This window comes from Phoca vitulina, unplaced genomic scaffold (genome assembly GCF_004348235.1).
Source record: "Phoca vitulina isolate PV1807 unplaced genomic scaffold, GSC_HSeal_1.0 scaffold16, whole genome shotgun sequence".
Taxonomy (NCBI): Eukaryota; Metazoa; Chordata; class Mammalia; order Carnivora; family Phocidae; genus Phoca; species Phoca vitulina.
This window is the reverse complement of record NW_022589719.1, coordinates 31,727,707-31,748,760: the sequence shown is the minus strand read 5'-3', so window position 1 is coordinate 31,748,760 and position 21,054 is coordinate 31,727,707. Positions and strand designations below refer to the sequence as shown.

Genomic DNA, 21,054 nt, shown 5'->3' with positions numbered 1-21,054 from the left:
AGGGGCGGGGCCGGGCCTGGGGGCGGGGCCGCCGCGGAGGGGGCGGGGCCGGCCTGGGAGCAGTCCGCGGCGGGAAGCCCCGAGGGCGGGGACTGGAGGCCAGGCGTTGGTAAGGCTGGCGCGCAGTCCGAGCACCCAAATAGAGCCAGGCCCAGTCCCGCGCGCTGTTGCGCCTCCAGCCTCAGCTGAGAAACGCAGAAAAGTGTACCTGCCTTCCAGACCAACTGGGAGGGTTACAGCAGGACTCCTAGTGTTTAGCAGCCCCCTCCCCTCGGCTCGCACCAGAACACAGCAGGTGCCCAGAAACAGTGATTATGAGCACTTACTAAGCACTGGACCCTGCTCTCCACACGCTCTCATTCTTAAAACACCGTAGGTGTCCTCTCTTCTTTATAAGCTGGAGAACTTGAGGCTCAGAGAAAGGCTTTCGCCAAGGTCAAGGCTGATAATTTTAGGCACTAGCCTCATGAGCTGGAAGTCTTTGAAAATAAAGAGGTGAGAAACTGGACAAAATGAACTTCAGATCAAGGTTTAAAAAGGAACAGACTTGTGAGGAAGGGGACCTAGGCCTACCTGAACCCCACTTGGGTCTTACCGCTATCTCCATCATAACCCAGCCCCACATTCTTTATCCCCCTCTCTGTGCTCATCTACCCTGACCTGGCCACCCTCCTCTACCCTCCACCCAAACATTCCCAGTCAGAAAAAGAAAACACCAACCAAAATCAAAAATAGTGTTATTAATTCTGGTGTCTCCGAAGCACGAAAAAAAAAAAAGAAAGAAAAAAAGAAACCACCCTTCCCACATTTCAGCCCCAGGTCCAGGCCAGGGGGCTGCCCCTGCAGGCAGTGCAGGCCCAGGGGCCAAGTCAAGTCAGTCCTGGCCTCGGGCTCGAAGCGGGACCAGCCCATGGGTTTGGCTTTTAGGGCCTGGCTGGGAAGCTGCCTGCCTCAGTTTGGGGAGCCCAGGCCCTGGACTAGGGATGAGAGATCAGGGATCAAGGTCAGAGATCTGGGCCACTTAGTTCTGATACTCTAGCTAAGGCAGCCAGAGGTGAGGATTCAGATGTGGAAGCCAAAGCCACTCAGTTCTGTGGTCCAGCAAAGGGGCCAGAGACCAGGGATCCAAGTTACTGAATCCTGGGGCTGGGATCCAGAGGGTACCAGGCCGCTCAGTACTGATGCTCCAGCAGGGGCTGGGCGGCCGGGCTCTCACGCTCCTCAGCAGGGGCAGGCCAGTCACCCAGGGTCCCAGTGGGTGTGCCACTCTCAGGAGCACTGCTGTCCAAGCAAGGAATGTCCTGGGCTGCTCTGAGGGGCGAGGAGGCGTTGGTGCTGATATCCGGGCTGAGGCTGAGGTCTAGGGGCGCCTAGGAGAGGGGAGAGAGGTTGGTGGAAAAGCAGACCTGAGTAGCTCAGGACGCAAGCCTTCCACAGGACCCTTACCTGAGATTTGGGAGTGCCTCCTTTGGGGCTCCCTGAGGCTGGCTCCGCCTCAGAGCCCCCTAGCCCCTTCCGACCCCCCAGGCTCCACTTCCCACTGGGACCCTCAGAACTGAGGAGACCAGGGCCAGGGGGCCTTGAGGGCCGGGGACCCTCAGTGGGGGCGGGGGAAGCAGGGGCTGCTCCAGGGAGCCGAGGGGGCGGCCACTGCAGCAGAGGAGGGGGGCGCCCATCACCAGAGCCGCTCAGGGAAGGCCAAGGGCCCCAGCCTGGGCCGGGAGGGAGGGGCTGGTCGCCACTGCCTGTGGGAGACAGATAAGAGGGTCAAGATCTCAGCTTGGCTGCTCTCGCCCACTGGCTCAGGCCGGCCTTGCCAGCTCACCTGCTGTGCTCTCAGGTGTGGGGTGTGCCGGGGGGGGGTTATTGCTGAGGGAGGTCAAGCCGCCGCCTCCGCCACAGTCCGAGTCGTCCACGTTCCCACCGCTGTTGCAGCCGGCACCGCAGCCCTTATGAAGCCTGGGATGGGGGCGGGGGGGGGGGGGGGGGCAGGTTGGCGGGGGGGGGGCCCGAGACTGCAGAGGCGCAAGTCCCCAGCTCTAGGACACGCCAGCTAACATCGCTGAGCCCCAGGATCCCATCTCTAAGAGATTTTGCCATCTACTTTGCAGGGTCTTCTAAGAGAGGCATTATCGACGGCTCTGAAGGCGAAAGGCCACCTTCAACTGTGGGAGCGCAGCGTGAAGGCGGGTCAGCTCTGGGATGGTGTCGGCTCTGAGGGCCCAGGCCTGGCTCCAGCACTTCCTCACTCTGAGCCCTAGGAGGAAGTTGCTTCACCTCGCTGAGCCTCTGCTTCCCACTCCAGGACCTCAGCCCCGCGGGCTCAGGGCGGCATGCAGGGCTCACCTCTCCCAGCTGTGCAGAAGCCAGCGGGCAATGGCACTCAGGCTGACGGGGCCGCCCCACAGTGCCCGCAGCTGGGGGTGGCTGCCGGCCAGCGAGGTGGTAAGGGGCGACACGTAGATGGGGTAGCCCAGCGGCTGGTCACAGGAAGAATTGATCATGTTGCGGAGCGCCTGCTTGGCATTCTGGATACTGCCACGTTCGGGGTTGCGGTTGCGCAGAAACACCAGCTCCTGCTGCTGCCCGGCCCACAGGCCACGGACGCACTCGCGGTTCACCTGCGGGCGGCCACGCACAAGGGTCAGGGGGCCGGGCCGGGGGGCCGACGGGGGGGGAAGACCGGGGGGCCGGTGGGGGGGGGGGGGGGGGGCCAGCGGGGGGTGGGGAGGGCCCTCCCTCCGCACCTTGATGACTCGGAAGCTGAGGTGGCGCCGGTTGAGCATGATGATCTTGTACTCGTCCGAGGCGTCATCCAGGACGTGGCGCAGAGCCAGCAGTGAGGGTGTGTTGCTGAGGATGGCGCTGCGCCAGGCCGGGTCACCCTCATGTGAGATGACCAGGCGCTCCTCGTTGGCGGCGATGGCATCATACAGAGCGGCCGGCTCCTCGTACTCATCTGGGGATGTGAAGTGGTCCTGCGGGGCCAACGGGATGGAGGCTGGGTCAGCGGCCCCTGCCCTGTGGAGGGGCTTCATCCCCCAAATGCCCACCCTACCTGGGCACACCTCTCCCCACCTGGTGAAGCTTGAGGGCCATGCGAACCCCGGGCGCCACCACACGATGAAGCAGGTCCATGTCAGCAAAGACCCACTCGTCACGCGGGGAGGTGATGCGGAAGTCCCCCTTGAACAGGGCGTGCAGGCCGTAGAGGAAGGGCTCCAGGCTGGGGGAGAGAAGGAACAGGGGAGCGTGAAGGTTTCGGAGCTCTGGCGCTCCACACAGGGGTCTGAGCTGAGACCATTCTTCATGCTGGGCCTCCGCTTCCCCATCCTGACAAGGTTGGTCTCTGTCTAGGTCCCTCACGGGGTGGTGAGGAACGCACAAGGTCTAGAACTGGGAGGCGCCTTGCCCACAGGGAGGAGCCGCCCTTAAGGAAGGGCTGATGCGGTTCCTGGGGGCTGCTGGCCCAGAGCTCTTTGCGGAGAGGGTAAAGGAAAACACAGGAGGCCCGGCTGGACCTGTGGCGCTCACCTGGCAGACATGCTATGCGAGGCTGTCCCCAGGGCCCGTCGGCCCAGCACACACAGGCCAAAACACAGCGTGACCAGCGGCGAGTTCCAATCTTGGTCCACAGGCTGCAGCACAAGGACCCCGTCCCCAGAGCCCCACTCAGATCCAGGACAGGGAACTTGCAGTGGGGGCTAGGGCCCAGACCAAGGGAGGGTGAGAGCAAGAGGACCCGTACAGGGAAGGGAGAACTTGGGGATGGGGCAGGGGGGGCAGCCCCAGGGTAGTGGAGGCCGGACCTGGCTGCGCCGGGAGGCACAGTACTGGATCCACTCAAGGTGCACCGCACAAAAGGAAGGCAGTGAGAGACCGGAGAGGCGAAGGTCATAGTCCTCATCCACACTCAGTGAGAAGGTGGGGTCCGAGTCAGCGTAGCCTGGTGCCCTCACGGGCCGCAGGGCTGCTGCGATGCCCTCATGATTGAGCCATGCCTCCAGCTTCGGTGAGCGGCTCACGTAGTAGATGATGCTCTGGGAGGAGAGGGCAGGCATCAGAGCTGGGGCCAGTGACTGGGGTCATGCCCTAGCCACGGAAGAGAAAGCACCAGGATGCGGCCTAGGACACCCACCTCGTGTCTCCTCTGAGTTCCCTGAAGCTACACGGGCTAGTCTGCTCCCCTCTCCGAGGCCAGGGAGGAGAAGAGAGAAAGCTGCCAGGAAGCAGCCCCCCCTTACCAAGCATCCCCTGGAAGGTTCTGCACTGTGGCAAGTGCTCGCCTGCTTGCTTCAGAAGATCCCCCATTTGTTAAGAGACTGAGGTTCAGAAAGACAGCAGACTTGCCTGAGGTTACACAGCAGGGCAGACTGAGCTAGGATTGGAGCCCCCAGGACCTTCCACACCATTCCGCTGTGGCATCCAGATCTCAGAGGCCTTGGAAGGTCAGGCTGAGGTAGTGGGGCTGCCTACAGGCCAGTGGGGCCTAAGTGCCTGTGGGTCCTGGGTCCCTTCAGGCAGCTGAGGGCTGACAGCCACAGGGCATTCCTCTCAGAGGAAAGGCAAGGGCGCAGTAACCTGTGTCCAAAGTCAGAGGCTCCTGTACCCTTTCAGGGGATGCTTGTTGCTGAACAGGGGTTTGAGCCAACGGAGAAGAGCTTCTGGAAGGCAGACGGGCAGGACGAATGGGCAGTGTGAGGCTGGCAGTTGGCAACCAGGAAGGTTACTGGGATTCCATGTGCCACCCTGGGATGGAGCCGATGGGGCTGGCCCCGTGCCCGGGGACAGGGTGGGAAGTCCAGGGCTGGGGCGGGTACTGCAGCTGGCCACGAGCAGAGGGCCCCCAGGCAGCAGGAGTAGGAACGTCCAGCAGGGTAGCTCTGGTGGGATATGCAGGCCCGAGAGGCTGCCCTCAACAGCTGCCACCCCCCACCAGACACTGCCCGGGCAGCCCCAACTCACATGGCAGAGCATTCCCCAGGTCCTCCGGACACCCCTACCCTGCTCTGACCGTGCCCGGCCTGTGAGGCAGCTGTGGCTGTGGCCGGTGAGCTCCCCCACGGGGCGGCAAACTGGGCAGGGGCGGGGCTCATCTCGGCCTGCCAGCCCGGGCCTGGCTGGGTGCCCGGTGCACGGCCACGAGAAGGCCGCGTTGGCCTTGAGCTGGGCTTGCGGGAAGCAGCAGGGTGACCTGCGTAAGGGCACTTCTCTGCCAGTGGGGGAAGAAGGTGGACAGAACTGTGACCCCGGATGACCTGAGACTAGGAATGTCCCTGTCTGGACCACAGCGTCTTTCTTGGTGAAGGTGAGGGGCGTGAGGCTCGCACACCCTTCGCTAGGGGTGGCTGCGTGGACGGGAAAAACGACAGAGAAATTACAGCTTCTCTGGTGTGTGCCACAGATGGGATGTCCACGGAGACAAGAGGACAGCTAGGAGGTGCAGAGGACTGCCCTAGAGAGAACCTCAGGTGAGCAGGCTTCCCTGGGCCCCAGCACGCCTCCCCCCACCCCGGCCCCACACAGGGAGCCCCGGGGCAGCTGCTGAGGGCAGAGGGAACGTGGGCAGGAGCGGCCCTCACCTCACTGCCATGGTGCCCTTCCTCTGGGGGCCATCATTCCTGTCCGCTCACAGAACTACAGTGACCCCTCCTCAAGGGGATAAACTGAGGCACAGCAAAGGAGGTGACATCCCAAAGGAGGCTTCCCAGAACCCAGTCCAGGGCTCCCACTGGACCCCACACTGTGCCTCACAGCCCTCAACACCGCCCGCAGGGGCTTGGAGCACCAGGCCCGGGCCTGGGTCTGAGCTCGGCTCCGCCACTTTCTCCTGATCCTGGGACCTCAGGCTAATCACTTCGTTTTGTCAGCCAACTTCCACAGCTCAGACATCGGGATCTCTCTCGAAGGGTGTGGTGGGCTTCACCCAGCTCAGGAGTGGTGCCTGGCACAGAGCCTGCCCCCTGGTAGTCACCACTGCTGGGCAGCCACGCCTATGGTTATCACTTACCACCGTTAGCATCATCGTCCCTCTGTGCTGATGGGAGGGGGGCGGGCTCCTGGGGGTCTAGAAGGCTGGCCTCAGCAGCTGCCCTTCCCAGGACCAGCAGCCCAGTGAGGGGATCCCTGCCCACGCTGCCCACCTGCCCCCCGTACTCACTGTCCAAAGTGCATCTTCTAGAGGAGGGTGACAGCGAGCCCCGCCCCCCACGCCCCACTGTTGCAGCCACACACAAGCTGCCGGGGCCCCTGAGGCCTGCTGTCCCGTGGTGGGTGGCATCTTGGAGAATGCTTAAACTCTCAAAGGCCTCTCTTTCCCTTGGGCAAACCGGTTCCCAACCAACCAGAAGATGATACTCAGGATGCTCCCGGTCAGTGAGCGATCGTTAGCAGGGACCCCTGCTGCCCAGCCACCCGCCGGCCGTACCTTGACGTAGTAAGTGATGAGGATCTTGCGGAGATCAAAGACCTGCAGCATGGAGGCCGCGTTATTGTCGCTGATGCTGTAGCCCTCCAGCACGTACTTGCTGGCCGTCACCTCCCAGGCCAGCCAGCGCTGCCCGAAGGCGGCATTGAAGGACAGGACCCGCGGCAGGTGGCCGGGCTCACAGCAGCAGCAGCCCTCATCCTCCTCCACGCCCTCCGTGATGGCCTCGACCTCGCGCTGCTGGCAGTATGTACCTGCAGGTGCGCGGCGCCCGGTCAGGGGGCCACCGGGACCTCCCTGCCCGCCTTCCCCCTAGCAAGTGCCCAGGTCTTCACTGTTCCCTGCCTGGGGATGCCGGGAGCAACCGTTACTAGATGCACGACCCTTCCTCCTCCAGACTCCCAGAGGCCACGGCAAAGACTGAAACTCATAGAAGTGACCTGCTCAGGTTCACAGTACTCGTGAGCTGTGCCTCGAGCCCCTGTGTACCCTCAGAGGCCTCTTCCGAGGCTGACATCCAGCATGTGCGTCTTCCTGAGGGCAAAGAGCTACTAGCTCACCCACCAGGGGCTTTATGTGGCACCCAACCTGAGCCAAGCCCAAGACCAGAGAGCAGGTCAGGGGCAGCTGGTGGGAGAACCCAGAGCTCCAGGCCCACGCTTCCGCCAGAGCAGCCTGTTCGGTCCCTGTGGACCCAGAGTCAGGACAGGGACACGGCTTGGCTGAATGAGACCCTGACACCTCACCACTCATACTGGGAAACCCAGGCCTAGGGAGGAAGAGTGCCTTGCTCAAGGTCACCGTGCAAACCAGGGCAGGGCTGGATTAGAACCCAGCCCTCACACGCTATGAAACGTCAGGCCCAGGCCCCAAGGCTCACCCCGGAACTCAAGGCCACGCAGCTGGAAGGTGACAAGGCCATTGCCGACCTCGATGAGGTGCACCAGGGCGTTGAGGTAGTCGGAGGCCAGGACGAAGCAGTCGCCAGGGCCATAGTTGCCCCAGCGGCCCAGCACCAGGTCCCCACACAGCGTGTGCTGCAGCGAGCGTGTCAAGTGCTCGTAGAAGATGGAGTTGAGGTTGTTGTCGTCAGCGCCTGAGACCCAGGACAGACAGACAAATGGACAAAATGACGAGCGAGGCCCCCTCCCCACGGAGGCGCTGCCCTAAAGGCCCCCGGGTAGCCGAGTACACACCGGGGTTCCGATCCAGCTGTGTGACCAGGCGGGTGTTGGAATGATCCACACGTTTAGTGCTGTTCAGACAGAATGACAAACATAGTCGGCCGACAGGTTCCGAAGAGGATCCCCGCCAGCCCACCACGGCGGCCTTGGAGCCCACACCCCTGTGCTCTGGGCAGATGCCATGAGAGTCCCATTTCACAGGAGGCCGAGGCTCCGGGACGTGAGGGGACTCCCCCAGGACCACACAGCCAGGAAGCACAGGGGGTGAGCCCGAGGCTTGGACGGACTCAGGTTTTGCGCTCATCAGATCAGCCACCTGAAGCCTGCCATGCCCAAGCACTTGCACCCCTGCCGCGGCCTCTCTCTGCGCCCCGCCGGGGCTCCAAGCTCCCCTTCCTTCTGAGGCCCCGCTGGGTGACCCGCCTGCTCCCTCGAGACTCACTTGTAGTCGCGCTCCCAGAACTTGAGGGGCCGCGCGTAGGACATGATGAAGACGGCGCTGCCCAGCAGGGGGTTGAGTGGCGTGGAGAAAAGTGCCGAGAGCAGAGCTTGAACGAACAGCATGGCCGAGTCTGGGCACGAGTCAAGGAGGTGGCGGGCACACAGGACCCTCCCTAGCCTCCCTCACCACCCGTTAACTCTCATCAACCTGCCCCGCGCGCCCCCATCCAGGCCGCCGTCCTCCCTGCACGCCACCCCCCACCCCAGGCCGCGGGCAGCAGGCTGGGTACGAGGCACGGCGAAGGGCTGGGCGAAAGCGTGGAAAGCGGAGCCCCAGGTGATCTGCCAGGGCGCGATGTAGGTCAGCACAAAACGCAGCTTGTACAGCAGGTCCCACAACTGGCAGGGTCAGAGAGGGCAAAGGAAAAGATATGCAGGTCACTCACAGAGCGGGGGTCAGCCAAGGACCCACGCAGAGCCTCAGGGCTACCCCAGCGGCTGCCCGTGTGGGAGGCAAGCTCAACATCACTCCCAGCCCTTTCTCTCTGGACCTGGCTCAAAGCACCTGTTATTGTTAGCAGACCCTCTAAGGGAGCGTTAGCCGACTATTGGCAGGACCACCCTGGGAGCTTCCCATTCTGGCCCCATTTTGCAGATGGGAAAGTTCAGAAAAAGCAGGGTAGGATGACGACTTGCTCAAGCCATCAGTCAGTGATGAGGCTGGGCCTCGACCATGATATTGAAAGTCGAGACGGGCCCCGCCCTCAGAGGGGTCACAGTTTGGATCTCTACCATCCTGGACCAGACCAGAAGCCAGACTAGAACGCCCATGTAAAAGAGAAAATGGCTCAGGGCCATGCTGGGGTCTCATGGCAGGCACCACCCCAGGCCTCCGGTACAGTGTCAGGGAATGGCTCTCTGTTCAGTGATTCCCCCACTGAACCCCACACCAGGGGGTCCCACGGTGTGGCAGAGCAGTCTAGATCTATCCAGGCCCCAGGGGCTTTTGAAACTCAGCTCTTAACTGCTCCCCAGGGCTGTGGCCGGCCAAGGGGCAGAGCTCAGAGGCTGGTTTCCAGAGGACAAGGCCAAGTCTTGACCACCTAGTAACTGCTCACGAGGAAGGTGGTGAAGGGCCATGACTCCGAGAACAGGCAGCGAAGCCAGACAGACTTGGATTCAAGTCCTGGCTGGTCACCAATTCTCTGGGGGACCCGAGGCATGTCACTTTGGTGCTTTAAACCACAGCTTCCTCCGTGCCCCTGGGGCACGTGCTGCAAAGGCCCATGGCGGGGTCGACGTGGGGCAGCAACTACAGGGCTGCAGGCCCCTGGGGAAGTTCTCCCCGCTGCCAACGCAGACAGGTTCTGCTCCCGCCGCACAGCCTAGAGCCGGCAACGTGGCCGCCAACTCACCTTGCTGCAGAACAGGGACATGAGGAAGTAGTCGAGCAAAAAGCCCTGGGAGAGGCGTGGGTAGTCGAAGTGGAAGAGCAGGACAGTGAAGGCCAAGGTCAGGTACTGCTGGGGTGGGCAGCAGAAGGCGGAGCGCAACAGCTTCAGCCCAGCCACCGTCATCAGCAGCGCCCGGCAGCTGTGGATGAGGAACAGGCATTAGGTGGCAGGTGGGACTCGCGGGGGGCGGAGGGGGTCGGGGCCCATCCCTCCCCAGCCCTGGCCTGGGCTCCGCCGAGCTGGGCCCTGCTCTTGTGGGCGAGGGACGCTCAGTCTCTGCTCTCTAAAGGGGTCCCCCTTTAAAGACACATCTAGGAGACACATCTGTTTTCAAAGAGGCAACTGTCTCAACAGAGAGCGTCAGGAGCTCGAGAACTGCTTTTGCTTGCTTGCTGGGGCAACTGAGGCAGGCGTCATTCCGTCTGTGGGCTTCGGTGTCCCACGTGTCCCATGGGAATGCAGACGGGGATGGTGGGGGACGGGGGGGGGCAGTCCTCACTAGAGGCAGAACTTGTCCGGGTGGCTGACGACGGCATGGGCGTCCACCGTGAGGGCATTGAGCACCACGGCAGGGTAGATGAGGTACTTCTCGATGCACTGAAGGCTGGCATACAGCTTCTCAAACCACATCACCTGCGCAGCGCCTGCAACGGGAGGCAGGACTGCTGACCCTCCGCGCTCCCCTCCCACTGCTGGGCCAGGTCAGGTGCACGCCTGGAGGGGGCCTGGAGGGAAGGCAAACCGCGGCTCTGCGGGTCCCCAGAGACTTTGTGGCAACTCAAATGAGAGCGAGGAGGCCCGGGCAGGACATTCAGGGTCTCAGGGCACACGCCTTGCCCATTCTGCTGTGTGGAAAAACAAACCTAATGAGGACATCCCTGATGTCCGCTGGAGCCAAGGCAGGCTGGGTGAGGCCCACACACACGGTGACCTCGAGCTACAGCCCCTTCATCACGGGTCACTGGCCCCCCGGCTTGAGCTGACTGTAGCCACGTGGGAACGCCAGCCCAGTGGGCAAAATCTTTCATCGCTTACGCAGAACAGGGCATGTGGAACTTCGTGTAACAGATCCAGGTGACGAACCCGAGGCTTAGAGGCGCTTTATCACACAGCCCAAATGAAAATCAGCCTGGCAGACCTAGTCTATGGGCAACCAGTCAATCCTTCCGGACGACAGAACCCTTTAGGGCCTTGGAATTCTACATTCTCCATCTCCCCAGAGAAAGCAAGAGGAGCAGAGAAAGAGCAGGGCGGGCAGCGTGAGAGGCAAGCAGGGGCCTGGCTGGGGCGCAGCAGGCAGGACGGGAGGGCAGGTGGGGCTGCTGCAGGGCCCTGCGCAAGCGCGGGGACCAGGGGCATGGGCAGAGGCTGCCCCCTGCTGGCACTCTGAGCTCTCACCAGGCTGCAGGTACCCCGCCCCCCAACCGGGGCAGGAGGGGCGGAGGGACCCCAGCGCCCCGGGGCAGGCACTCACCGCGCACTTCATACTGGCTGTACTCAGACGGCTTCAGCACAGGCTGCGACAGGCAGAACCAGGGCAGCTGTTTGCGGAGCTGCGGCAGCAGGTAGTGCGTGAAGAAGCCCACGGCCCCGGCCAGCGCGTACAGCACGAAGCCCAGCACCGACTGCAAGAGGGGGAGGCCGGAGGCTCAGCCCAGGCGAGCGGGCCACGGAGCCCACGGGGCTGGGGCACGGGCCTGGGCAGAGGACCTGAGGCCATGGCGGCCCGGGGCCCTCAAGCTAAGCAGGCTCCTGCAAAGAGCGAGGGGGCAGGGGTGGCCCAGGCCACACGCACCTTCAGGGCGATGAAGACGGTGCTGGCGCTGACGGCGAAGGTGAGCACGGCAATCACCACACACATCACCAGGTCAGAGTGCAGGACCTCACGCTGCAAGGCCGGGACACACGAGCGTGGGTGCCCGCCAGCCCGGGGCCGACCGCACCCTGGCAGCCCTCCGCCCCGAGACTAGAACCCCATGCTCCAGCCTCTCACCACCGACTGGCGCATCTTGTCTGGCAGTGGGTCTGGGGGCTCAGCCCGAGCTGTCTCCAAGCTCCGCTCCTCCAGCTCGGGGAAGAGCTTGCTCCTGATCAGGGACCTGGGGTGGGTGAGAAAAGGCAGGGGCCCGGGTCTGCGGAGGCCGCCCCTCCTCCCGCGGGCTCCAGGGTCAGCTGGTGACAGGCACGTGCACAGATCCCCACCGCCAACTCTTGCCATGCACACTCACACAAACACACACATGCGCACGGACAGGCACATGCGGGCACCCACCAGAGCACAGTGGGGTCACTGCTCTGACGGCTCAGGTGGTAGGACAGTGCCACCAGGAGGCCACAGAAGACCGAGAAGAGGACAGGGACGTGCTGCTCCGGCCAAGGAGTCTGGGGAGAGAACCCATGCTGGTCAAGGGAGGCAAGGGTAAGCGTGGGGGGGCGCTGGGGGGGTCCCCCCATGGGAGAAGCCACTGCTGATCCCAATTCACAGTCCTGTCCCAATGACCCCCCCGGGCCTCAGCATGCCCCCCACCCCACAGGTCATCCCTACCTTGATGGCCCCAAGGCAGAAACCATAGAGCAGGGCAGCAGCGAGCAGGCTGCGGGATAGGCTGAAGACCGCCGTGAGCGGGCTGGTGGCAGCTGTGAGGGGGGAGAAAGAGCAGGTAAAGACCAACTCCTACCTGCTGGCATCCCACCTCACCCCCACCCCGCTGCCCCTCAATTCCCACAGGCTAACCTCCCTGGGACCCATCCCCAGCCCACTGCTGTCTGCTCCCTGAGCCCTGAGTGGTCCTCAGAGCTTCTGGCGTTCTTGGGTTTAAACCACTTGCTTGGGGGGAGGAGGGGGGAAGAGACGGGCTCTTGAGATCCACAGTATAAACAGAGGAGAAAGATCAGCAAAAGGCTGGAGCCACATAACTAAGCCACAGCCCCTTCTGGGCCCCACGCTGCCTCCCGACCCCCAAGCCACCATGGGCCCCATACCTGTACCCCCGAAGCCGTGCATATCTATCTGCTCCAGCAGGTACATGAGGCAAGTGTTGACCTGGGGCAGGAGGCCCAGGAGGAAGACGAACGGGAAGCACAAGGTAAACACTGTCAGGGAGGGAAAGCAAAGGTCCGGTCGGTCAGCCTGCAGGCCACCCCTTGGCCCGTCACCCTTGGGCCCTCACTCCCCCGGGCCACCTCAACGCTGCCCGATCTCACCGGTGGCCACGTCACGGGCACAGAAGAAGAAGGAGGCGGAGAAGAGCGTGAGGCCGTACAGGGAGACGGGGGGGAAGGGCTGAGCTGAGCCCAGGGCGTCCAGCAGCCAGATGAGCAGACAGCAGATACAGAAGTAGACAGGCCGGCTATATGCGATCACCCAGTTGTGGCCCTGGGGAGCAGGACGGTGAGGGGCCAGGTCTGCCCAGCTGACCACCCCGCACACACGTGCACGCACACACGCACAGGCTCATGCATGTTCCTGTGCCCTGCCCATGGCCCCGGATCCAAGATAGAAAGCCTGGCAGGGTGAGGGCAGCAGGACTGAGGATCTGAGGCCACAGGGGTGGTAAGGGAGCCCTGCCTCTCCCAGACCCCTCCACACCTGTCTCAGCCCCTACCCACGGCCCACGCCCGAGCCTCGTGGGGAAAGGCACTGGTACTCACGTGCATGGGAGATGCCGCATCAGGCTGGACGCTCTGGAAGAGACAGGAGCTACGTTGGCAATGAGAGCCAGAGCCCAAGGGAGGGTCAGAGACCCCAGGACCTGCTCAGTTCCACCACCGGACTGTCAGGGGTGGCCAGGGCAGGACCCTACACCGTTCTGAGCCTCAGTTCTCTCATGGGTAAGATGGGAGGCTGACTACAGGGGATCTTAAGCACCTTCTCTGCTTTCGAGCTCACACCCCTCAAAACAGGTTGCGGGCATGGAGATATCTGGAAAGAGGTGGGTGGGGGAAGGAAACGCAAGGAGCAAGGCCTGACCTTCAGCAGGGAATACTGGCAGGAGGCGATGACCAAGCAGAACTGGAAGACCCAGATATCCGTGAAGAAGCCCTTGAGCAGCAACAGGTAGCCCAGGAAGGCGACGAGGCTGCTCAGGCCGACGCCGAGTATGTTCTCCACCAGCCCCCGAGTCCTGGAGAGACAGCAGGGTCAGGGCACACCCATCTCCTTCCCAGCTAGTGGGGCGAAGGCAGGTGGAGTGGGGAGGAGGGCAAGACCCAGCCACAAAGGCCCACTTCTGAGCCTGTGCCCAGACCACCCCTCCTCCTCTAGATACACGAACCTATCCCTTTCAAGGACGGGGCCGGGTGGCCCCTGCTCCCGGAAGCTGCCCCATTGCTGCCCTGCATCCCGATCTTTGCCCCTTCCAGACCCTGAGGCTCCAAGGGCCACCACTGAGGGGCTTGCCTGTCTGCGGCTCGCGCATGCCCAAACAGGCGGTGCCCGGCACACGCCCACTGCAGTGCCAGGAGGAAATCCAGAGTGTGGGAAGCCGGGCCACAGGTTCTAGGCCCAAGCCATCCACGCAGACAACAAAAGTCATCTGACTTCCCTCTCTGGCTTCCTGGGCCTCAATTACCCCTAAGAAATGGGAAGACTCAGATAAGGGGTTTATGAGCTTTTTTAGACGACAGAACTCAATTTCATCAACTCTTAACACTGAAGCAAACAAAAGCAACAGACTGGATGGGAACAGCTGGGAGCAGAGCTTTTGGACAGGGAGTAAGTAGAGCACCATCCACTCAGCCACCTCTTTATACCCGAGAAGGACCTAGTCAAACCCCACCACAGACCTCAGCCCCTGAGGCACCTTCAGCGGCCCCCGCCACTAGGTTCTCTGATGGTGATGGGCTCCACACGTTTAGAGGGTCCGGAAGGCCCGGGGCCAGGCACTCACCGGTCCAGCAGGGCCAGGAGGGCCAGCCGCTCGTAGCGCACGGACGTCCAGCGGCCAGGAAGGAGCCAGTACTTGTAGCTGTGCTGGGCCCGCGGCGGCGCCTCCTCCATCAGCGTCTGCTCCTGGGATTCGTGCAGGGAGTCCTGGTCCAGCAGGTCAAACTGCGGTCCCCACAGCCGCAGCCATCAGCCCCTCGCCCCCCAACACGGTCCATTGCCACCACTCCCCTTCCCGGTGCACACTGGCTTGTCAGCCATCTCCTCCAGCACAGAAAGAAAGTCCCCGCCACCTAGTGGCCCTGTGGCCTGTCCTGCTGCTCCATCACAAAGGCGCGTTCCTCTCTCCAGGTCCCCGGGACATGGCTCAATGGCTCCTGGGGACTGCTGGGGCTGCCGAGGGCCAGAGTCGCCAGCGCCCATGTCTGTCCTCCCCACTCAGGCAGCCTCTCCTGCCTCTTCCTGGGCTCAGTGAAGTCCACCCTGTCCTTTGGGACCCAGTACAAATGGTACCGTCCTCCTGGACAGAGCCCTCATGGGTCACTCTGACCACCCCACGCTGAACACATAGAGCACCAGCCCTGACGACAGGCCTGGGTGCCAATGGCCGTGTTGTGAGGCCCTAGGCAAGCTACTCAATCTCTTGGAATTTCTTGTGCCCTTCATTCAGCAAATACTTAGGGGGCAAGCTATGGGCCTGGCCCTGTGCCAGGCCTTGGGGATACCATGCAGAGCCAAAGATGCACGGCCCCTGCCTCTGGATGTGGCCATCAGCTGTATCAGGACCATGGTGCCCCTCCTGTGTGACAACTAAGGAGAATAAGTGCATCAGAAAGGGACACGTGGGGCTTCTGAGCACTGCATGTGTTCTGTGACCCTGAGCGTTAAGTGTGTGGGTGCCCTTTTCACCATAATTCTTTAAATTCTGAGTCTGCGTCTTGCACGTCCTTAACGCTTCTGTTGTTCCTAGACTGACCGCGTAAATTATTATCCAAAGCGGGACGCTTTCAGAGTGAAACGGGAGGTTATGGTAACGAGCAGGGACAGAGTGCCCAGAGCCATGCCACACGCCCAGGCCCAGCACACGGAGCGCCAGGCCACGGCCGTGTAAGCTGACCTCTTCTGCGGGTTTCACCGCAGAGACCCGCCCTCCCCGCTCCCTGTGGGCCTCTCCAGAATAAAGAAGATACTCCATACACACTTGTTGAATAAACGAATGAACGACTCCTTGAGCCACAGAGAACCAGAGCCTGCACACCCAGGGGCAGCCATCAAAGGTCAGGACACAAACGCGGGCCCCCAGAGCCCTCACTTGAGCGGCCTGTCCCTCTCGGCACCTGGGCTCCGCGACCTGCCCTGCGCCCCCTGCCGCTGCGGCCCCTCCTACAGGTGCTACCCTGACCACTGGCTCCTCACCTCCGGGATCTCCAGGGGCACACGGCGCACCTGCATGCCCTGCAGAACCACGGGCCTCGGCTGCAGCAGGTTCAGGCCGCCCGCTGCCTCAGGGACATCGGCCGAGTGGAAGCTGGAGGAATGCGAGTGGCGGTCCCTGTAGGAACAGCAGCCATGAAGATCGGAGCCACTGGAGAGCCCCAGGACAGTGGTGGGACTAAGGCCAAAGTCAGGCCATGACCAGGGTCCTCAGGAGGCTGCTCAGATACCCAAGAGGATCACAAAGGACCCAGAGGAAGCCAGTGGCAGAAGTGCCTGCCTCCCAGGCCCTGGGCTTCCTGGAAGCCTCCTGCCCAGAAATGTCACGTTCCTACAGTGTCAAAGGATCCCCGTACGCCTGCCCTTTGCTGCTTCCCACTCTCTTCTTCTGAAGGTTCTGAGCTGTCCCTGCCCCAGCACAGCAAAAAAAATGAGAAAATCCCCAGAAACGGCAACCTGCCAGGCTGCTGGCCAGGAGAGCCCCAGCTTGGAGACTCACCAAGCTCCATTGGCTGCCTGCTCCCCCTGCTGCCCCACAGGGTTCTCGTAGCCGCCTCCAGCTAGGCCGAAGGTGTAGGAACGCCGCACACCTGGGCCAGGGGTATGGGACACAAGGCAGCACGTCAGGGACAGGGGCACCGAGGCCTCACCCACATGGACCACCCAGTGAGGAGTTCCCCTGGATGGCAGCCCAGCCCCTAGGAACCCCGAGCTGGGGAGGAGAGGGCCTGCAGGTCAGCCCGCCCTGGGTTCGGGTCCCTGTTCTGCCACTTGCTCAGCTGTGACTTCAGGCCGCGCCTCAGCTTCCTCACAGGCAGAGCAGAGATAATGAGGCCACCCACGTCCCAGAGAGACTGCAGGTTTGATGGCGGGCAGCACAGGGAAAGCAGTCACCACGGGCTGAGCGGGTGGTCCGTGGCCAACAGCGTGAGCACTGCCACTGGGACGACGAAGACCCTCGGCAGGAGGGAGAGGGGGTGCCGGGCCCCCGGACTCGGGGAGGGGCTCACCGCTCTCGTCGTAGAAGTAGTGCACGGCACCCTCGGACGTGTCATCAAAGGTGCAGGCCTCGTGCACGGTGGCGCCGGCCCGCGTGAGCAGCAGGGAGGAAGCGAAGTGCAGGGCGGAGGGCAGCGTCAGCGCCCGGGAGTGAGAGGCGGCCCGGCTGCGCTGAGCCTCCTGCAGGCTGCTGAGGAAGGGCCAGCCCGCGGGTCAGCGCCACTCAGAGCCACCGGCCCCCGCCACCCCTCCGACCGACCGGCAGGCGCTCACCTGGGCGGCGAGCCCATGACAGAGGCTGGAGGGGTGGGGTTGCTGCCCGCATTGTGGCGCCTGCGGATGGCCTGAGTCCGCCGCACACTGCTCGTGCGGTCCCGCTTGCCAGTCTCGTCAGCTGCTGCCCAGGGAGAGGCCCCGTGCATAAGCCACAGAGGCTCGGACACAGCCTCGGACACGGGGGTGGGGGGGGGGGGGGGGCGCTGGCAGCTGCTCCTGATTAGGTCAGGCCTAATCCAACCGTGTCCTGCCTCCGGGGCCTAGCCAGGTCACCTAACCGCTTGTGCCTCAGTTTCCACATTTGGAAATAAGGACACGCTCTTGCCCTGCCCCGCTGGTGGCCCAGGAGAATGAATGTGGACGCTCAGAGTCCCCGATGAACGGGGCTCTGTGCTAACTGCAGAACCTGGAACCAGGTGTCTGAGATCTCCCAGCCCTGCTCATCTGAGGGGTTCAGCAGACATCACTCAACCACTCAGTCCACATCCACCTGCTGCCTGAGACAGAGGCCGAGCCAACTCTGACCAGCTCCACTCCAGCCTGGCCTTTGTCCAAACCCAAGCCCATACCTAGTTCACCCCCCCCCCCCCCCCCAGCAGAGCGGGCACTCACCTCCCCCCACAGCACCTTCCTCTTGCAGCTCCCCCCGCCAGCCGGGTTGGTTGGCAGCAGGTCCCCTGTGGGCCTCAGCGGGCAGCAGAGCAGGCTCACCAGAAGCCAGCTCCACCCCCGCCTGGGCCTCCAGCTCAGCCTTGGAGCCAGCCAGGGGGGCCCTGAGGACATCACCCCCGGCCCCATCCATGCTCAGCACGCGGGCATGCGTTTTGGCGCTGGCGGTACTAGGCGTCCGCTGGGTCCCGTAGGGCCGCTTGGGGGGCACAGCAGCCCCCTCCTCAGCCCCATGGGGGGCCCGTCGCTTCCGGGGTCCCCCTGCTGCACCACGGGGGCTCTCGGGGGAATAGCAGGAAGTGGAAGAAGAGCTGTCAGTACTGTAGCGGCGCTGAGAGCGGAGGCTGGAGGCTGGGCTCAGTTCGCTGCCCTCGCTGGTGTCTTCGTCCTCAAAGAAGCCCCCACCTTCAAGCAGGGGCCGCCGAGGGGCACGGCCAGGTGGGGAGTGTCTTCGCATGGGGGGTCGCCGTTTGGTGGGCCGTAGCAAGGCCAAGTCCTTGGGCCGCACAACCAGGAGTGGCTCAGCTGGGCCCGGTGGCGTCCCCGCTCCTATGACTGTGTCAAAGGAACGCAGCGTGTCATCAGAGGGGACTCCGGCATCTGGTGATGCGGGCAGCTCAGCCTCAGACGGAGGGTCTGTGTCGCTGCCCTCGGGGGCTTGCCCACCGGGGGGGCTGTCCAGATGGGTTGAGTTGGTCTTCTCGCTCTTGAAGCTGCTCAACGTCTCCCTGTCAGTGCCACTGAAGCAGGAATCCGAGGAGCCCGCTTTCTGGGGCGTGGGCTCACCGGAGCCCCGCCGGTCCAGGGGCTGGTAGCCGCCTGCTCCCCGGCGTTGTTCCCGTCGACTGCTGGTCCTCACAAGGGCCCGCTCAGGCCGGGTCAGAGTCAGGAAGCTCTTGCTCAGCTCCTGGCTGAGGCTCCCCTTCAGAAGGGGGCTCATGGGAGTGTCGGCCACACTGCTCCCACTCCAGGGGGCTCCATCCCCAGCTAAGGGAGAACGTTCTGAAGAGTCTGTGCTGGGGAGAGAGGGGTCTGGGGCAGCCCCCGGGGGTGTCTGGGGAAGGTCTCCAACTATCAGAAAAAAGGAAGACAAGATGAGGAAAGGGCATGCTGCAAAAGGAACCAGTCACTAAGGGGGTCCTGTGGCCACCGCTTCCCCAGAGCCCAGCTGGGGCAGGACAACGAGAAGGCCCCATCCTGAAGGACAAAGAGAGCTCTGGGGAAGCAAAAGTTGGGGTGACTCGAAGACAAAATAGCCAATCCTCCCCACAAGCCCCTGCCAAATCATGCCCACTCACTCAGTTTCTCCTGTGAACTTAGCTTCAGCATCTCCCGATCCGCTGAGGTCACAATCACATTGTTGCTGCCCTGCTCCCGCACCAGCTCCTTGATGTCTGCAACCACGGCCCCACAGGTGTCAGCAGGGTTTCAAGACATCGGGGTGCCCTCTCATTCCGCACAGCCAGCAGCCACCTACCTCTGAGGGGCCCAGAGTCCTCCATCCGGGGCAGCAGCTCCTGAGCAGACAAAGAGAGAAATGAAGGAACAAGCAGAGTAAGAAGTAGGCTCGGGACATACCCCAGTGGGGACAGGCTCCCAGGAGAGGAGTGGGACAGGCCGAGGGTAGGGACCACTCACCGAGACCTGGTTGAAGCCAAACACAGAATGCTGGGAGCTACAGCGTACCGGAGGCGTGGAACTCACTTTCCGAAACACTGTCATCTCCACACCAGGGTCCCTAGCAGTGGAGAAAAGCATCAACTTTCAGCTAACCTCCCCCTCCCTTGAGATTATACTTCCTCCGCTATCCCCAGCACTCCTCTCTTCCCAAGGGTCCTCTCACAAGTCTGGGGCTGACCACAGAACAGGTGCTCACCTGCTCCTGAAGCCAATGTCCCTAAGGCTCCGAGGCTTAAGCCCAGGCACTAAGACCCCTTAATTCCCAACACAGCCCCTCCCCCACTCACCTGGGCAGACTGCTGTCCCCCTGCGCAGGCTCCTCCTCTGGCTCCCCCATGGTCGAGTTGCGCTTCTCCACAATCTCGCCCTGATCGAACATAGCATGTAGCCGATAGTTCACAGTCTTGATGGTAGTGAAGATGACAGCCACCACGAAGCAGTACACACCGGCCACCATCACGCTGGGGGGCAGGACCTGGAGGCAGCAGCAAGTCAGGTTCCTCCTCACGCAGCCCCGTCCCCTCTCCCCACGGGGTAGACCTACCACCACAGTCACAGCCAGCTTTCACAAATTCACAAGACCTCCTCACCCATCCCTTACAACTGGTACAAGGACCCTGTCAAGGGGTTCTATCCTCTCACTGGAGACAAATCAAATGAGAGGCTCAAGGTCACCCAACCCAATTAAGGAATAATTTGGCCACTCCTCCATATACCCCAAACTCTGCAGTGAGTCCTCTCTCCACCCCCACAGCGCCGAATCCCTGCCAGGTTGGCACCCCTCCGTGACATCTGCCCTCCCTTTCCCCGGAGGGAGTTACAGGTGGCGGCAGCATCTCACCATGTACAGCAAGAAAGGAAAGGTGAGCAGGAAGATCCAGACGTAAAGGTGGAAGCAGTTGGAGAAGGTGCTCTGGTGCGGGTCGAAGAACCAACCGCCAGTGAGCGAGGCCCACACCCCTTGGCGCAGGATCTGCAATACCTGCGACCCCATGGCCCCGCCGCTGCTGCGCGCGCCCCCCTCCCGGGACCCTCATGGGGGCGGCCGCTGGTCCATGCCCCGCCTGGTGCCCGAGGGCCCCGGGGCCCGGCCTCGCGCTCACGCCATGGCCTCCCCCAGCCGGGGAGAGGGGTCTGCCGGGCGAGGGGGCGGGCAGGGGGCGGGGCCGACCCGGGCAGTCAGCGGTGCGAGGCCTGGACGCGGGGGTGGAGCCTCATCAGGGGCGGGGTCCAGGCCCCCACCCCCGGCCCAGAACTGCTCCGAGGGGCCGAGCCGGTAGGCAAGCGCGGGGCACGGGCCGGACACCCGTCGGCGGCATCCAGAGATGGGCGTGGAGTGGGTGTTCCGAGGGTGCAGTCGACGGCTCCCTCGGCTCCGGCCCGGGGAGAGCCCCGGGACCCTGAGGTCCACTTCCGGGGTTACAGGTCACTCGCTTCAGTCTCCGTGCTCGCCCGGCTACTGCGGGACCCGGCCCAAGGGGGAGGCCGGAAGGAGCAGCGAGCCGCCAGCCAGCAGTGGCGCATGCGCCCGACAGGCCTAGTTGGGACCCGGAAAAGGAAAAGTTGAAGGCAGGAAACCCGACGCACGCGCAGGAAGGTGGTAGA

General features: G+C 63.0%; 1 protein-coding gene across 6 annotated transcripts; it reads right to left on the bottom strand.

The window, feature by feature from the left end:
• Positions 1-725: 725 nt before the first annotated feature.
• PCNX3 (pecanex 3) lies at positions 726-20,989 on the bottom strand. Of its 6 annotated transcripts, none has more exons than XM_032414401.1 (35): positions 20,291-20,989; positions 19,737-19,924; positions 19,408-19,507; positions 19,247-19,286; positions 19,068-19,163; positions 17,713-18,879; positions 17,098-17,221; positions 16,836-17,014; positions 16,325-16,415; positions 15,808-15,943; positions 14,396-14,556; positions 13,477-13,630; positions 13,158-13,190; positions 12,711-12,882; positions 12,489-12,599; positions 12,052-12,143; positions 11,779-11,888; positions 11,500-11,605; positions 11,302-11,394; positions 10,981-11,131; positions 10,006-10,150; positions 9,468-9,645; positions 8,343-8,451; positions 8,054-8,183; positions 7,624-7,682; positions 7,308-7,523; positions 6,428-6,681; positions 3,810-4,040; positions 3,535-3,638; positions 3,079-3,226; positions 2,748-2,978; positions 2,347-2,621; positions 1,826-1,959; positions 1,447-1,745; positions 726-1,370 (listed from the first exon to the last, which is right to left on the bottom strand). In XM_032414401.1, exons 1-35 carry the CDS (start codon positions 20,441-20,443, stop codon positions 1,173-1,175), a joined length of 6,168 nt encoding a protein of 2,055 aa, XP_032270292.1. In that variant the 5' UTR covers positions 20,444-20,989; the 3' UTR covers positions 726-1,172. The 6 variants fall into 6 exon arrangements, with proteins under 6 accessions (XP_032270292.1, XP_032270296.1, XP_032270294.1 ...); XM_032414405.1 differs by having other exon boundaries at positions 14,396-14,517; XM_032414403.1 differs by having other exon boundaries at positions 16,836-17,011.
• Positions 20,990-21,054: the final 65 nt, after the last annotated feature.

Coding starts and splice junctions, on each gene's coding strand:
- PCNX3 (XM_032414401.1), bottom strand. CDS start 20,443: ATGGGGTCGCAGGTATTGCAGATCCTGCGCCAAGGGGTGTGGGCCTCG. Junction 18,880..19,067: donor AAGTTCACAGGAGAAACTGA/GTGAGTGGGCAT, acceptor TTCCTTTTGCAG/CATGCCCTTTCCTCATCTTG. Junction 13,191..13,476: donor GCCAGTATTCCCTGCTGAAG/GTCAGGCCTTGC, acceptor TGTCTCTTCCAG/AGCGTCCAGCCTGATGCGGC.